General features: G+C 41.5%; 1 protein-coding gene across 1 annotated transcript; it reads left to right on the forward strand.

Moving 5' to 3' along the window:
* The first annotated feature begins 8,373 nt into the window (after window positions 1-8,373).
* Window positions 8,374-12,346, forward strand: LOC147999002 (uncharacterized). The gene is made up of 4 exons (XM_087596003.1): window positions 8,374-8,530; window positions 9,564-9,723; window positions 10,188-11,953; window positions 12,079-12,346. The coding sequence occupies exons 1-3, from the start codon at window positions 8,404-8,406 to the stop codon at window positions 10,333-10,335; spliced, it is 435 nt and encodes a 144-aa protein (XP_087452129.1). The 5' UTR covers window positions 8,374-8,403; the 3' UTR covers window positions 10,336-11,953; window positions 12,079-12,346.
* The last annotated feature ends 3,328 nt before the right edge of the window (window positions 12,347-15,674 follow it).

The following is a 15,674-nucleotide window of genomic DNA, read 5'->3' on the forward strand; positions in this document are numbered from 1 at the left end:
AAGTGTATACAAGGATGGGTCTATGGTTCTAGGTCACTGTGTAGAAGAGGATTGATTGACTTCCCTGGCATTAATGCAGTGGTAGGCCCTTGGCTCTTGTGAAACCTGTTGCCCACCAAATAGGGATCCTAGAGGTGTGAGGTGGGAATGGGTATGTGTGGCCAGGGAGCACTGTCACATAGGCAAAGCTGAGCAGAAATGGGAAGTGAGGCTTGATGAGGGGATACTGGAAAGAGGGCCACAGTTAAAATATAAGTAAATAAAATAACAAATTAATAAAATAGCCAAAAATAAAATAAATAGTAAAAAGGTAAAACAAAAATTAAACCAAAACAAAACAAAAGAATCCCCTGTAGTGTATTGGCCTAATTCTGCTTGTATTTTAATTCTAATTTGGAGAACTCAAGACTGGCTAACCCCCCAAAACTGACCCTGCTCCCAGTTAACTGTGATTATAAAGAAGCCAACAGCCAACAGCTGCACAGCAGAGAGATGGGGGAGGGGAGCTTTGAGGGCTTTGCTAGAGAGGATCATGAGGAGGGAAGAAGGAAGAAGAAGCTGCCAGAGAATAAAGGAAGAACTTGTGTGATGGAGAGGGGAGAGGAAGAGGACAGCAGCCATGGTTAAGGGAGAGGAGAGCCTGGTCCTGAGGGCTGTCCAAGGGGAACAAAGAGCAGCCAAGATGCTACACAGTCAGTAAGAGTTGAGAGCTATTGTTTGGAAAGTAGATCTGATACCATGGAGGGCAGCAGCTGCCCAGCTACTGTACTGACTAATGCATACTAAAAATAAATTTAACAAAATATAACCAGTAAGACAGCTCTCTAGAGGATCCTAAAAGGAATACTTTAGTTTAAGGGAAGGATAAAATACCAGAGAACACAGGAGATAAATTAACAAAAGTAGGACAGTTAATCAAAGAAGGTGGTGAAAACCAGAAAAATTAACAAAATGACAAAATTTAATACACAGGTTTAGATAACAATTACATATCACTAAACTCTGTATCTAGGATGGTGGGGCATGAATTCTGACATGGACTGAACTCAGAAAGGTGGGGTTGGGAGAAACATGTCTGGTTAAATAGTCCACCAGGTTCACATTGTGTCAATGTGATTTAATCTAAGGACAAAGAAGTGGAGCATCTCTCATGGCTTTCTTCTAACCCCTTGTAAGGATCACTTGGGTGTGGCCTCAGTACTTCATAATTCTTGCTAGGTCGGCGAAACTCAAGGAAGCTTGAGATTGTCATAGCACAGTATTAGGCTAGATATACTGAGTAGATGATACTAAGTTGTTCAGATGGTGATACCCATTTGCATGTGTTCTTAATGTGGACCTAAGGAAAGAGAGATCAAGGTCATTAGAATTGAAAATCATTCCCAGTCCTTTTCTACCATGCCAGACTGAAAGGCTGGTAGGGAGAAAGTGGTAAATAATAAAGAATTAATAGATGATGCTTTGAATGAAGGGTTGGTTTTTGTGCTGGTTTTAGAGAGGGTCTCAAGTATCACATGTTGCCCTCTCCCTGGCTGGCCCGGTTCACTTTGAACTCAGATAAACCTGCTTCCACATCCCAATAGATAGTCTTACAAGAGGGGCCTCTGAGATCTCTGAGGACAGCATTAGCCTTTGACAGTTGAGGTGTGTAACCCACAACTATAGTTTTCGCCACGTTTTTCCATGTCCACCAGCTATTTCAGATTGTTGCTGTTCTATGCCTGACAATCAAGGACACAGAAAAATAACCTGATACAGAGCAAGGACATGGTGATCACATCCTTTCCTGTTTTCTATGTTCTAGATGAGTTTCGTTAAAATTCCAATATTGCAGAAAGCTTTATATAGGACCCAACATATTAAGGGTCACTATGCACTGTTCTATCTAAAATGGCCTAATCAGAACTGACTACCAGCAACACTTCCTGCGAACTTCCTATGAGAAGCTTAAGTTTTTTGTGTTTTTCTCTTTTTCTTTTCTTTCTTTCTTTCTTTCTTTCTTTCTTTCTTTCTTTAGCTTCATAAGTTTAGAGGAATGTATTTTGGGCAACCGTTCTGCCCCTAATATCTTAGCTATGGATGTGATCAATCAGTGTTAGTGTATGCATTCAATAAAATGTCCATTTTTGACTAAGGTAGATGCTTCTGTGTTTTGTGGGGTGACCCACTGTCAATGTCTAGTGAATTGGGGGCCCTGGGTATGGTCGCATATCACCAGGACACAGGGGGCACAGAGCAAAGGCAGAAGAAACTGCACGCAGTTGTAAGATTTATTAGTCCTTATAATGCTAGGAATATGCAGTAATACAATTTTCATTTTGTCAAGATACCATAAGATCATTATTCCCAGGATACCAGGAACAATTGAGGGAAGACTAAACAAAGAAATACGAATAAACAAAAGCTTCTTCTCAAAATATTCATATAACAAATCACCTCTCTTATTATAATCAAAATATACTCATCATTACCAAGAGAGCGTTAGAACCGCTTCCACAGAAACGGGACACAGCAGAACATAGTTTAAGGCCAAGTGACAGAAACATTTTATTCTCCAGGGTGGCATTCCAGCTCTACTTGAATCTGTCACCAGGCCTTTCTTGACCCTGCCTGGGAGCTGCATCTCTATGTCTTAACAATTCCTTCTTTTTTCTTTTGTTTTAAAAGAAACACTATCCATGACATAGCTACATGTCCTTGTAGGGGTTTAGTCATGTAAAAATAAAGCAACATAATATACAATGTACATAAGATTATACCAAAACTAGCTCCTCCCAAGCTATGGAAAATCCTTTGAAGCCAAGCCTTGGGATCTAATCCTGTCAATTGATCAGCCAATAATTTAGCTATTTCCATAGGGGTAGTATCTTCTAGCTGTTTACCAAAAGACAGCATCGTATCGTATTTCATTGAGCATCATATTTCAAGGCATTAATTACTTTTGTAGCACTTTCATCACCTTCTAAATAGGCTTGAATTAACTTCCAATCATGTTCTGTATCATTATCCATATATTTATTAACACAAAAGTAGTAGGATTTCAATCATATCTTAAATCCTCATATTTTTCCAAAGATAACATCTTTCGACCCAACCATTCTACTGTTTGTTTTGAAATACCTACTTGATGTTGAAGTCTAATATCAATTTTAGTTTGCACTATCCATAACTCATGCGAATCTTTATGCCAGTCTTCAACAAAATGCTTTGTCTCAATAGGTGTTTTTAATGCTATGCTGGAAACCGCTGTAAAAGTAGAAACAGAAATAAGGCTAACTATAGTCGCAACAATGACTCCAAGAATTCTTTTACTTCTCTTCAGCAGAGTATTAAAAAAAAACAATAATGACATGATTAAGGGGCTCTTGAGACCAATGACATCCCAAATTAACAGGCATCAAGAGAAATATTTTTGCTGCATATAATAATAGAATCTTGATTCATACTAAACTGAACAGATGAATTAATACATGAATACAAATGACAGCTAATATAAGCAAATCCATTATTAAAATTAAATATACATATTAAAAATAAATATGGCATAGTGTTAAGCTTTTCTTTCTTAAACATCGTAAAATTATACTGAGAGGCAGATTGAGCAGTCCCAGAAAAGCTTCCATTAGCAAGCACACCTTCTTTTAATGCAGTGACAGTCTTCCACAAATGAGCTTGAAACTCAGTAGGATCTTCCACAGAGGCCAGTCGGTTATCAGCAATGCCTCCATCCCCACATTCCATCAGCAAACATCCATTAAGGCTTTCATTCTCCTCTCAGTTCATCCTGGTAACATTTGACAAATCACAAGTGGTAACATTCCATTCTGAACATGTATTAATGATTGGCCATAAGGACCCCAATTTATTCATTTATCTTCAATAATTTTTCCAAACATGCCAGGGCAATATTTCCAATTGCATGGGAGATATTTTAAGCCTGTATAAGTAAACCGAGCACAAATAGAATATACTGGCTGGCTAACAAATGTAATGTTATTCCAATTTTGGTTATAGACAAAGCTGTCAATCCTGGAGCTTGTAACAATTATTCCTGGTAATAGCCAATTTTAATAACCCATTTGTAGGCCTGGTCTCTTTCCTAAACACAAAGGCATCTTTAAACCAGCATAAGGAAAATTATACAGAGCTCCATCATATCTATTCAAAAAGTCAAATTATTCCGAAGAGATGATAAAATGCTTGGGGTGGTGTATAAAACCACATCTGTTTCCCCCCAATTAGCAGGTTCAAATAAAGGTGGACAAGGAATATAAGCCTGATAACTCGCATTGGCTGCAGCAGAAGAAACCGTGAGTAAAACACACACTGCTAACAATACGTGCTCAGCAGTAAAGGACTTTCCTGTAGGAGACAACATTTTTTCCTTTCAGTGCTTAATCGCTTCACGTGACCCCACACAGGTAATGGGGTTGTCACTGCACGGATCCTTATCCATTGTCATTTCTTGACACTAAGAGAAGCCAGGGCCTCAGTAATGGAGGACACCTCCTTCGTCTCGGGAGAATATCCATTAGGAGAAAATGTAGCTGGTTTAACTGGATTCCTTTGAGGGTAGGGTGCGGTTCTTATCATTCTGGGCTTGGATCCATCTCCCGGGTAACCAGAATTGTCTCCCATCCTGTAATGAGACAAAACCCTCTCCCCTGTATACAATGATGTCCCTTCCTGCCATTCAGCATCTCCGACAATTTTATCCATACTGTCTGTTCGATGCCTTCTGGGGGAAGTTCAACAAAGTGTCTATCGGCTCTTGATATAACTTCACTTTGTGGTAAATTAAGAAAATTAATAACATATAATGCTTGTGCCAATATAGCTCTGGGACTGGTCTGCAAACTCCATTCAGGCTGCATAAGGTCATCTCTTTTCCTCCTTTTTGATTTTATAATTTGTCATTTCAGGGTATGGTGAACCCTTTCAACAAAAGCTTGTCCTGGTGAATTGTGTTCTATATGAGTAATATGTACAATATGATATCGTTGATAAAATTGTTTAAATTGATAAGAAATATATGGTGGTCCATTATCAGTTTTAATTTTAGAGGACAGTCCCATAACAGCAGAAGTTTCCAATAGATGCTGTATAACATGAGCAGTGCGTACTCCTGGCAATGGTGTAGCCAATACAAATATTGAAAAATTATCTATGCTTACATGTATATATGAAAGGCAACCAAACTCAGAAATATGGGTTCCATCCATCTGCCACGATGTATTAGGTTGCATTCTTCTGGGATTAATTTCAGATGGAATACATTTTATAAGTGAAGGCTTACAAATACGAAAATTAGCAATAATTTGTTTGGCTTCAGAAGATGGAATCTTACATTTAATATGGAAATATCCAATATTGGCATAATTATTTCTGTTTTCTTCTGGGGTAGCAAATTCCACTAATTGATCTACCATATGATTGCCAAGTGTTAAAGATCCTGGCAATTTTGAATGTAATCTAATATGTGCAATGAATATTCTAGAGTTTCATAATAACAATAGTCCTTTAATATGTGAGAATAACATTTAATATAGGCTTAGATGTAGAAACAACAGCAGTCGCAATATTCTGTACTACTCCTACAACATAAGCTGACTCGGCTATAATATTTTTACATCATGAGTAAAATCCTGGAATACATTAATTACCGCTAATAATTCATTTTGTTGTACTGACCCAAAAGAAGATTCTTGTACCCAAAATATATCTTTGTTCCAATAAGCCATCTTGGTGTTAGAGCCATCTAAACACAGCAACAGCAGATGGTAATGGATCAACAGAAATTAGTGCATTTATCAAGTTCATGAAGTTTATAGTTGGGGAACTTGTTAAGATTAAGAAACCTCATAACATACAGAACATAACAGGGTATGTGACCAGCACCTCACAGTTCAATGTCAGGTTTTTTTGTTTTTTGTTTGTTTGTTGGCATCCATGATGTGGAGGCATATTACAGAACAATAGGAAAGAGCTGGTTGCTGTGTAACAAATTCGCTGCTGTTAAGGTAGCTATGGGGGCAAGACCTCAGCAGTAGCCCTTAAGATGGGAAGGAGATGATGTGTTTGATAACTGAAAGGAGCTGCCTCAGCTGTGTTTCTCTGCCTGCTCAGTGCCCATTCAACATCACTCTGTCCCTGAAGAGGAACTCAAGGTCTGCCCCCTGCTGCCTGTGAGCCAGGAAGAGGCACAGAAAGGCAAGGCCACAGCACTGGTTTCCAATCCCTCAGTAATGCTGGATTTCCAATAATGTACTTGTATACACAAATACAGTGTGGTAAGTTGCAATAGATACTAATCATTTCTCACATAGGGCAGCAGTTGATTGACTACAACTAATTCTATTAAAAAAAAGAAACCTGGCTCTTGTAGAAATATACAAAGAAATATCTAGGATGGTGGGGGATGAATTCTGCCCTGGACTGAACTCGTGGAAGTGGGGTTGGGAGAAAGATGCTGGTTAAATAGCCCACCAGGTTCACATTGTGTCAACTTGATTTAATCTAAGGACAAAGAAGTGGAGTATCTCTGATGGCTTTCTTCTAGTCCCTTTAAAGCATCACTGGGGTTTGAACTCAGAACTTCACACTTCTTGATGGGGCAACTACACTCAAGGAAGCTTAAGACTGTCATAGGCACAGTATTATGCTACATATACAGAGTAGATAATACTAAGATGTTCAGATAGTGATATCCATTTGTATGCACTCTTAATGTGTATGCAAGAAAATGGAGATCAAGTTCCTTAGAATAGAAAGATCAGTTCCACTTTTTTCCTAACATTCCAAACTGAACGACTGGTAGGGAGAGAATGGCAGATAATCGAGAATTCGTAGATGACGCTTTGAATGAAGTGTGGGTTTCTATGCTGGTTTTAGACAGGGTCTCAAGTATCACAAGTTACCTCTACCTGGCTGGCCAGGTTCTCTTTGAGCTCAGATAAACCTCCTTCCACTTTGCGATACATAGGCTTACAAGAGTGGCCTCCAAGGACTGTGAGGACAGCATTAGTCTTTGACAGTTGAGGTGTGTAACCCACAATTATAGTTTTAGCCACGATTTCCCATGTCTACCAGCTATTTCAGATTGTTGCTGTTCTATGCCTGACAATCAAGGATGCAGAAAAATGACCTGATTCAGAGCAAGGACATGGTGACCACATCCTTGCCTCTTCTGTATGTTCTGGATGAGGTTTGTTAAAATTCCAATATTGCAAAAAGCTTTCTAAAGGCCCATCACATTAAGGGTCACTATGCACTGTTCTATCTAAAATGGCCCAATCAGAACTGACTCCCATAAAACACTTCCTGCAATCTTCATATGAGAAGCTTGAGCTTTTTGTTTTGACTTTTTCTTTTCTCTTTCTTTCCTATTTTTGCTATATAAGTTGAGAGAAAGATAGTTAAGGCCATGAATTTGCCCACAAAATTTGAACTATGGATGTGATCAATCAGTGTTAATGTGTGCATTCTATAAAGTATTCATTATTTACTATGATAGGTGGTTTTGTGTTTGGTGGGTGGCCATTTCCCAGTGTACAGGTGCTGGGACCTTGCTCTATCCACTTAATGGATAAGCACCATTTAGCAGTTTATGTGCATCCCCTATATCTCTTGACTATTTTATTTTTCTGATAAAAGCACATGATGTATCTTACTCAGGCCTGTGATCAGTGCTCCTTTGGCGACATTGGTACAGAGAGGAGAACCCCACAAGCAGCATGAGGTTCCCTTCACTCGTGCTCCCAATATTGCACTTTCCTCTGCCAACTGGTCTCCACACTTTTCCTAGCACCATAAAGACTTCAACTCTTTCAACTAAGGAATTTTCTGGCAATTGTCGATTGCTAAGCACATGACTTCATGAGTGTTCCCCTAATACACGCCCATGTTGTAACCTACCATGCAGACTATTTCTTGATGTGATATAAAGCACATGTACATAATGAGACAGGAGAACTTTTGAGTGCATATTCAAGCTGGTGTGAAATCTCAGGAAGTTTTAATGGCTAACATTGGTGGATGAGGACAATTTGAGTTAGTGAGACATTTTGGGGCAAGATATGGAAGGAAATATTCATTTAGATGCATAGGAATTACTAAGGTTTTTTTATAATCAAGCCTAGAGGAAAATTTGGCTTTGGAAGCAGGAGATGCTCAGTGGCTCTGCCCCAGGAAAGTCTCCTGGAAAGGGCACCTCTGCTTATGCTCAGTACAGGGAGAACATTAGCAGGGAGGCAAAGTCTGCTCCCCATTACATCAGCTGTCCCTTCTAGGACATTCTATTGTCTCCTAGTGAGTTCTAGCATCCTCTGTGATGTCACCAGTGTTGTAGTGACAACCAGTGCCCTAGTTTCTCTCAGTCTGAGTCTGGCGGTTACAAGCTAAGACATGTTTTCCCGTCTTCGCAAGCTTTTTGGGAGGGGGAACGTCGATTCTGAAGAGACTAGAGTGAAGGAGTCTGGCCTTTCGTCTCAAAGTAATGATGGAGAAAGACAGCACTTCTGGGGAATGTGGAGTAAGTTCTGGGCAGTGTATTTTGAGCTTCCTGTCAAGGGGGCTGCAGGCTTAAGCTGACCTTTCTAGCAATGGGCCACAACAACTGGAGCATCTGAAAAGGAATTGAATTTCCATGAATATCACAATTCCTTAAAGTCAAGGATTTCAGAACTTTAGTTTCCCCATCCCCACTGGGAGGATATGGTAAGGCCAATGCTATTATACTGTGAACTTCTGGTCTTTACTTTTCAGTTCATTTGCTCTGTTACATTGATATAATAACACCATCAGTGTTCATGGAGGGTCCACCTTTTCTGAGTTTAGACAGGGCAGCAATGTATTTCACTATCATTGCTTCTTTAAATACAGTGGGTATCTGGCAGTAGTAACAGGGAGAGATTGTGCTCCAGGCAATAACCTTATGTTCTTAGACCTTCTCTAATTTCTTCTAACTGGCAGGGTCATCGTTTGCTTTATATATTAGAGGTTGTATGTTACAAAAATTTTTCTACAGTACCAAAACTATTTGGAACGTGTAGACCAAGATTCAGCCTGTAACCTATTCGCACTTCTGGGGCATTTGGTATTTCACATAGGGACACTGATAAGTCTGTTGAACATATCCTCCCTGGAAATGCGTTTTAAATCCAAAGTTGTTGGCTTAGAGTATCAGGGTAGGACATCTGAGTGTCTCCAATCACTCAAGTTTTGTGGATGGTGAATTTATCATCTGAGTTCTGAAGCCACAGGGGTGAGGGTCCTGAAACCAAGCTGTACCCTGTTCAGCTGATAATAATCCTGGAGAAGCCATCTCCATGGTACATGTAAGCACGTGATGTCCGGAATAGGGAACACCTGGCTGCTTACATCTCTTGGTCTCTATAGAGTAGTGGGAGAACTGAGATCCCCTGAGGAGGTCTCTTAAGCATAGAACAAGCGCCTAGCAGTGACACTGGGTTCCTGACTTGTTCTCCTGTTTAGGCCTCACTGAGGTCTATGAACACTCTATGCATTCTCCCCATGCAGGTTCACTTGTGTTCTTCTACCTACAGACTCTGGGAGAGAAACATCATCCCCTGGCACTGACCTAAGCAAGAATCAGGCCATGAAGGAAAAGGAGAGGCTGATTAAAGAGCTGCAGCTCATTACCGAGGAGAGAAATGACCTGAGAGATCGCCTGAGGTTTCTGACAGAGAGATCCATGAAGAACAGGTATGAATCGCTCCAAATGCTCTTGTTTCATTACTGGGTCTGCAAGGTCACGTTTTTCTTATCCTGTTAAGGTTTTGGGTTCTAGAAAGCTGTACCTCCCTAACCACCCTGTGCTAAACCTCACCTCCCATATAGTGGAGATTCAGAACCTGACCCTGAGGAGTGAGATTGAAAATGGACTCATCTGCTTCCATTTATTTAAAAGCAGAACTTGTGGTCTGAATGAAGAATTCAGGGATAAAGTCAGGGAGAGTGAGTTCCCAGTGTGCATTTGCAAAGCCCTTGACAGCTGGTGGCTTTGCAAGATTGTAATTGCAGTGAGTTTCTGGTGAGTCTCTGTACTTGCTAGGCAGGGGACTGAGTGCTGGAAGATCCAGGCAGCAGCCTGGGGTAATGTAGGACCCACCCTGAGTTCATATATTCCTAAATGCCGATGTTCATTGTATTCTATCCTTTGGGGACAGGCCACACTTCAGGCCAAATCCATATTATGAAGACCTGGAGAGAATGGAGGAGGCGGTCATGTCAATTCTGCACAACTTAGAGATGGAGAACACTGAGATCCATGAGAACAACCATAAGCTGAAGAAGGAGATTACCTTCTCTAGGTAAGTCCTGGTCAGAAAGGCTATCACTTGTGGAATGGCCATTTCTGACTTTCTTTGTTCTGGATTGGACGGTCTTCAGCTCTGGTTCTATCTCTTGTGCTGTTTACATATCAGTGTGCCAGGGTCATTAGGACTCAGTTTTCAGTTCCATAAAAGACTGTTCCTCATCCCAGGATTGTCTAGGCATCTTCAGAAGGCTCTAGAGAGAACAGTACTGATTGAAGTCAGCAGAAGGTTATTAGGCTGACCTGTACCTATGGTGTCACACCAGGTTTTACAAAATTCAGTGCGTGGACCACATGGTTAGCATGACCTTCTCTTGATTCTACTGACCTCCTTTGAGGGTTTTGGCCCAGTACTAATTGATGTTGCCCCCATGCATTGGGCTTTCATGGATAGTTGTAGATCCATGTTCTTTCTCAGAGGTGTGGACTCTAATTGGTGTCAGGCCAAGCAAACAATTTATTCTTCCCCGAATTAACTTTTTATGGTTTGTGCAGCAGCCTTATATGTATCAAGATGCACTTTATTAATTCTTCATGGGTATCTGGGACCTGATAGAGTTAGTCGGACTTGGGAGTAGGAATGGGAGAATGGGCCAGCATGATCTTACTATGCAGACTGTATTTCCAGAAACCTGCTCAGCCAGCTCCTGATGGAGAACACATGTAGGAAGAAGTTGGTCCCACTGAAGCAGGAGAACAAGGAGGTACATCTTGATTGTGCACTGAACCAGAAATATTTGGTTGACTTCAACAAGAAAGATAAAGACCATCAACGGCCAGAACCAGCATTATCAGTTAGGGACGAGCAGATGTGTTAGCTTAACAATATCTGATAAAATTTGCCAATTTGATACATCTTTGCTTCTCTTACCACCTTTCTAATTTACACTCACAACCAGCCAACCACCTCATGTAATGGAATTGTTCATTGCTCTGCCTATGCACAAGTATTCTAGGAAGTTAACCACTTTTCAGAAACTGAATTATTGTGCAAGCATATTTTGCTGCTCTTTTTGAAGCTGCAGTCTAGAAATGGTGACAGATGAATAACATATCCCATTATTGCATATCCATGTGATACATTGGATCCCATGTAGAGTTTTGAACAATTTCTTGGTTCTTTGACAAATGACACTCTGTGGTCATGTGACCTCTTGTGTAGGAAGCACCTTTGGGATAAGAACCAAGTGCAAATGTCAAATTAGTACTTGTCATTGGCTTTAACCTTGGTGACATATGGACATCTCCTTTCTTCCTGCAACCCGATGAGGTCTTTTCCCATTGCCCTGTTCTTGGTTTGCACTGGTATAAGTCTGGGTCCCATATTGTCAGCCCACATTACTGTGAGGCTCCCTGGAGATTTTGCCCTTCCCAAAGAGTTAGCAACAATGATATCAGTTAAAAGGTCCATGTCGACTGTCCAATAGAACTGAGGTGGTAGAAGGCAGCATTCTGACAGGTGGCTTGCATTTCCCCACCAAATCAGTGTCTGAAAAACTGCCTTCCTCCAGGTCTCAGAAAGTGCAAGAGAGCTGGAATTGGACACACAGCAGTAAGAGAGCTTCCTGAAGAATAAGTTGCTTTCTCAGGAGTCCCTGATGACCAACATCCTGAATGGTAACAACATTTTTTGGATGAGTATTCATCCTCTGAGTTAATTTGTCATTTCTTAGAAACGCTAAATTTATATACCATACTAAGCCATCCTGACTGATTGAGGTCTTACTCACTTTCTTCTTCAGAAAACAGCACTTGAGAGACAACTTGGGGGACCGCCTTTCATTATGTGTGCTAGAGGAGAAACAGCAATACGTCTGTGCTTCTAAATGTTCGTTAAGAATATGCTTTTACAAATATTTTTGTTATGATTTTAATTGAAGTTTTCTTTTTGTTGTTTCATATTTATATGTTCTTCTTACTATTTTTACTTTCAAATATTTTTAAATATTTTTATTCATTTTAATCCTGTTTTTTGTAAAAATGTATTTGTTATGAATAAAAATTGAATTCTATCTCTTGACTCTTAAGACCATCATTCTTATTCAAGGGTTCTGTCCCTTCCTGTGGACTTAGAACTGACAGCTACAGATGGATCTCTGCATGTTCCATGGATCCTGGGCTAATAAGTGAAATCAGAGTCACCAAGGAGTACCCAGTGTGATAGTGTCTTTTGTGTGGATAATGTGGCTGTGTCTCGGACACACACTTTGTGATGTAATCACTGACACACTTTACTCAATTGTTAGCGTCCATGTGGTTCTTCTGAGAGAGCAGCAGATGCTCTACCCTGTGAGTCGTCACCACAGCTCCTGCAGGTGGCTTTTGTTACTCCACAAGAGGTGCTGTGTTAGGTGGACAGGATCACCTCCAATTAAATAGAGAGATCTCAGGATATGTGTGTTCACAGGGAACTTACTGAGCCGTGCGTGCTCAACGTGTTAGGTTGTCAGGCATCCCTACAGGGCTCTGGTGTTCCCACTGCTCATTGTGGGTCAGGATCATCCTCCAGTATCACTTAGTTTTCATATTAGAGCAGATCTTTCACCATATATCAGTGATGACCATATGTATTATACACATCTGATAAAATACAGAATAGAAACTAGCTTCTTGTAGGCCAGATTGGCATTATCAGTTTTTTGATTGTTAGCAAGAAAATTATTTTAATCTAAGCAGTTTAGGAAGGAACCTCCAGAGCATCCATAGTGAATGTAGCTTGCAGCTGTGAACACAGGTTTCTTTTGGAGAGCAGGCCTGTGCAAGCCCAACCGAGGTGGGACAGTGCAAGCTATCCTTTTTCCATGGCCAATCTGGGATCGTATTGAGAATGTATTTTTTCCAGGTGACTGATTTCCAATTTGTGGAATTGGTCTAACTTGCTGAGAGTGGAGGTGACTCAGAGAGTTAAAGTACAGAAGGAATAATCCAGAATGTCCACAAAAGCTTGCTGTCACCCCAGGGCTTTTAAAAGCTCAGCAGCTAGAGAAGCAATGTAGTATTTGGTTATTCTCATGCTTAGGTCTAGTCATTCATTATAAGCTGAACATGACACAAAAAGTGTCATCTGTGTCACAATAGAAACTAGTTGTACTAGATTCACCCCACACTAGCACATCACTACCGTGTTTGAGGTTCTCAGTTACTATCTAAGAACCTGGAAGAGGCCTGGGTCTTGCTACACAAACTCATAATTTATGTCTTCATGACACTGTGTGCTTTGTTCTGTTAATGCTACCATTGGCATACAATACCTTGGATACTTTGTGCTGACATCTGTGACCTGAGACAATAGTTCATGTCATCCTAACCTGAATAAACTGTCCTTAGAGTACAGTGTGGTAGGAGGGGCCTTCTTTTCCTATGAGATAGCAAAACATTTCCAGGCTTCAGTCAAGTCTGACAGCCATTGTCCAGTACCTGTCTTGAGATGTCCACATTTTCAGCTAAGAGTCTTCATCCAGGCTGCTCTGTAATTCTGTAGAAGATTAATAGGGTTCCTGTCCTAGGATTTAATTCTGCATGACTGTACTTGCCGAACATGCTCAAAGCCCTGTGATCCACCCTAGCCCTCTGTGCTTTAGAGAAAGAAAATAAAGAGCCACTTTGCACTTGAAGTTTCTCCTCCAACAAAAGGAGAGCCTGCATAGGGCCTTTAAGTAACTCTAAGCCCCAGCTTCCCCACAGCTCCCTCCATCAATTCCATTATTGGTGTGTTTTCACTACTACTCACTTTCTTCCGTGTGCAAAGAATGTGCACCATGTCACATGTGTCACACACGTGTGTGTGTGTGTGTGTGTGTGTGTGTGTGTGTGTGTGTGTGTTTGGTCCCTAGTGAAAACTGTCGAGATACATGCAGACTCATGCTACTACTGTCCCATGGTACCTTGCAGGGAACCCTGAAATGGTGGCTACTTTAATACAGTCTAAACCGGGTGTGCATGGTTTCTGTAAGGTCACCACTACAGAGAGCAGGAAAAGCTTCAGTAGTCACATGGATGTGATCAATCAGTGTTAGTCATGCCCTTCCCGCATGGTAGACTGCAGGTTGTCTGTCCCCATCACTTTGCTCTCTTGTGCCCAAACAATGCCAAGGTCAGGGCCATTGAGCCGTGAGGCAGAGGCTCACCACCCTCAGTCCTGCCTACGACCCCTAAGACTGTCTCTTTCGGGTGTGTGCGTGCTGGACACTCATGGATCCTGAGATCTCCGCAGCTGAGGTGAAACAGTACCGGAGCCATTGAAATGTGGGCACACATTTGGTTTTGGAGCTGGGCCACTCTTTGACCTTTGGTGAGTGGAGAGACAACTGTTGGCTGAGCCTTTGTTGAACCGCATGGCCCCTGGCCACGTCAGCAGTCAGCAGTATCAAAGCTGAGCAACCAGTGTTTTATGTTCCATTTTGTCATCGCTGGTCAGTGTTCTGATGCCACAGCATATGGCTGGCCTCAATCTCCCCATGTGGCCACAATCCCTAATTGATATGGCCTCCACTTCCCAAGTGCCACTGGGATTTCTGTAGAACCCCTAAGGCAGCAGCAAGCAGGAGCTCCTGGCTATTCCCTCCCTGCTCTCTTGATCTGCAAGTCGTTCTGTGTACATATGGCTATTCCCTCATATACTCTTGATGCCATGATACCTTAATAAACACTTGATTCATGCCCTGATGGCCAGTTTTCAACTGCTACCTGACACCATCTATAATCGCCTGGGAAATGAGGGACTATGTGGATCAGACTGGCCTTTGAGCATGACTATGCGTCACTGTCTTCGTTGCTGTGGGAGATGCCAGACAGCCTCTTTTCTGATCCTAGAGTCCCTATACCCAGTCACTTGTCCCCTCTACAGCCAGACCCTACTTCTGCTCCTAGGCACTGTCTTGGACTTCCTTCCCTCAGGTGGCTTCTCTCCTTTGGTTGCTGCAGAAACCTGTTATGAGGAAAGGAACAGGGAGTTAAGAGTTCAAAGCCATCTTCCCATTGATGTTCTTTCTCAGAGGTCAGTGGGACACTTAAAGAGTTTTGTGTATACATTTTATTAAGCAAGGGACAATCATGCATCAGACACAGGAAACGAACAGCACATCTACCGGACCTCCTTCAACACCTGGGCATCTCTTCTGGCCTGTGCTTCTGTGTGCTGAAACCTGGGGACCAACTTCCTGTGGTGTTTCCCAGGATGACTATGCACATTACTACACTGGCGTAAATCCTCAAAACTCACAAACAGCAACGGGACCGCCACAGGAACGGTTCTCCATCAACAGATACCACAGACCAGCAAGCAGAAGCATGGGAGGGTGGTGCTGTGGTTCACACACTTCTCTTTCCTCACTAGGGC

The sequence above is a fragment of the Rattus norvegicus genome, chromosome 19 (genome assembly GCF_021556685.1).
Source record: "Rattus norvegicus strain SHRSP/BbbUtx chromosome 19, alternate assembly SHRSP_T2T, whole genome shotgun sequence".
In the NCBI taxonomy this organism is placed as follows: domain Eukaryota; kingdom Metazoa; phylum Chordata; class Mammalia; order Rodentia; family Muridae; genus Rattus; species Rattus norvegicus.

Coding starts and splice junctions, on each gene's coding strand:
- LOC147999002 (XM_087596003.1), top strand. CDS start 8,404: ATGTTTTCCCGTCTTCGCAAGCTTTTTGGGAGGGGGAACGTCGATTCT. Junction 8,531..9,563: donor GCACTTCTGGGGAATGTGGA/GTAAGTTCTGGG, acceptor TTCTACCTACAG/ACTCTGGGAGAGAAACATCA. Junction 9,724..10,187: donor GAGAGATCCATGAAGAACAG/GTATGAATCGCT, acceptor CTTTGGGGACAG/GCCACACTTCAGGCCAAATC.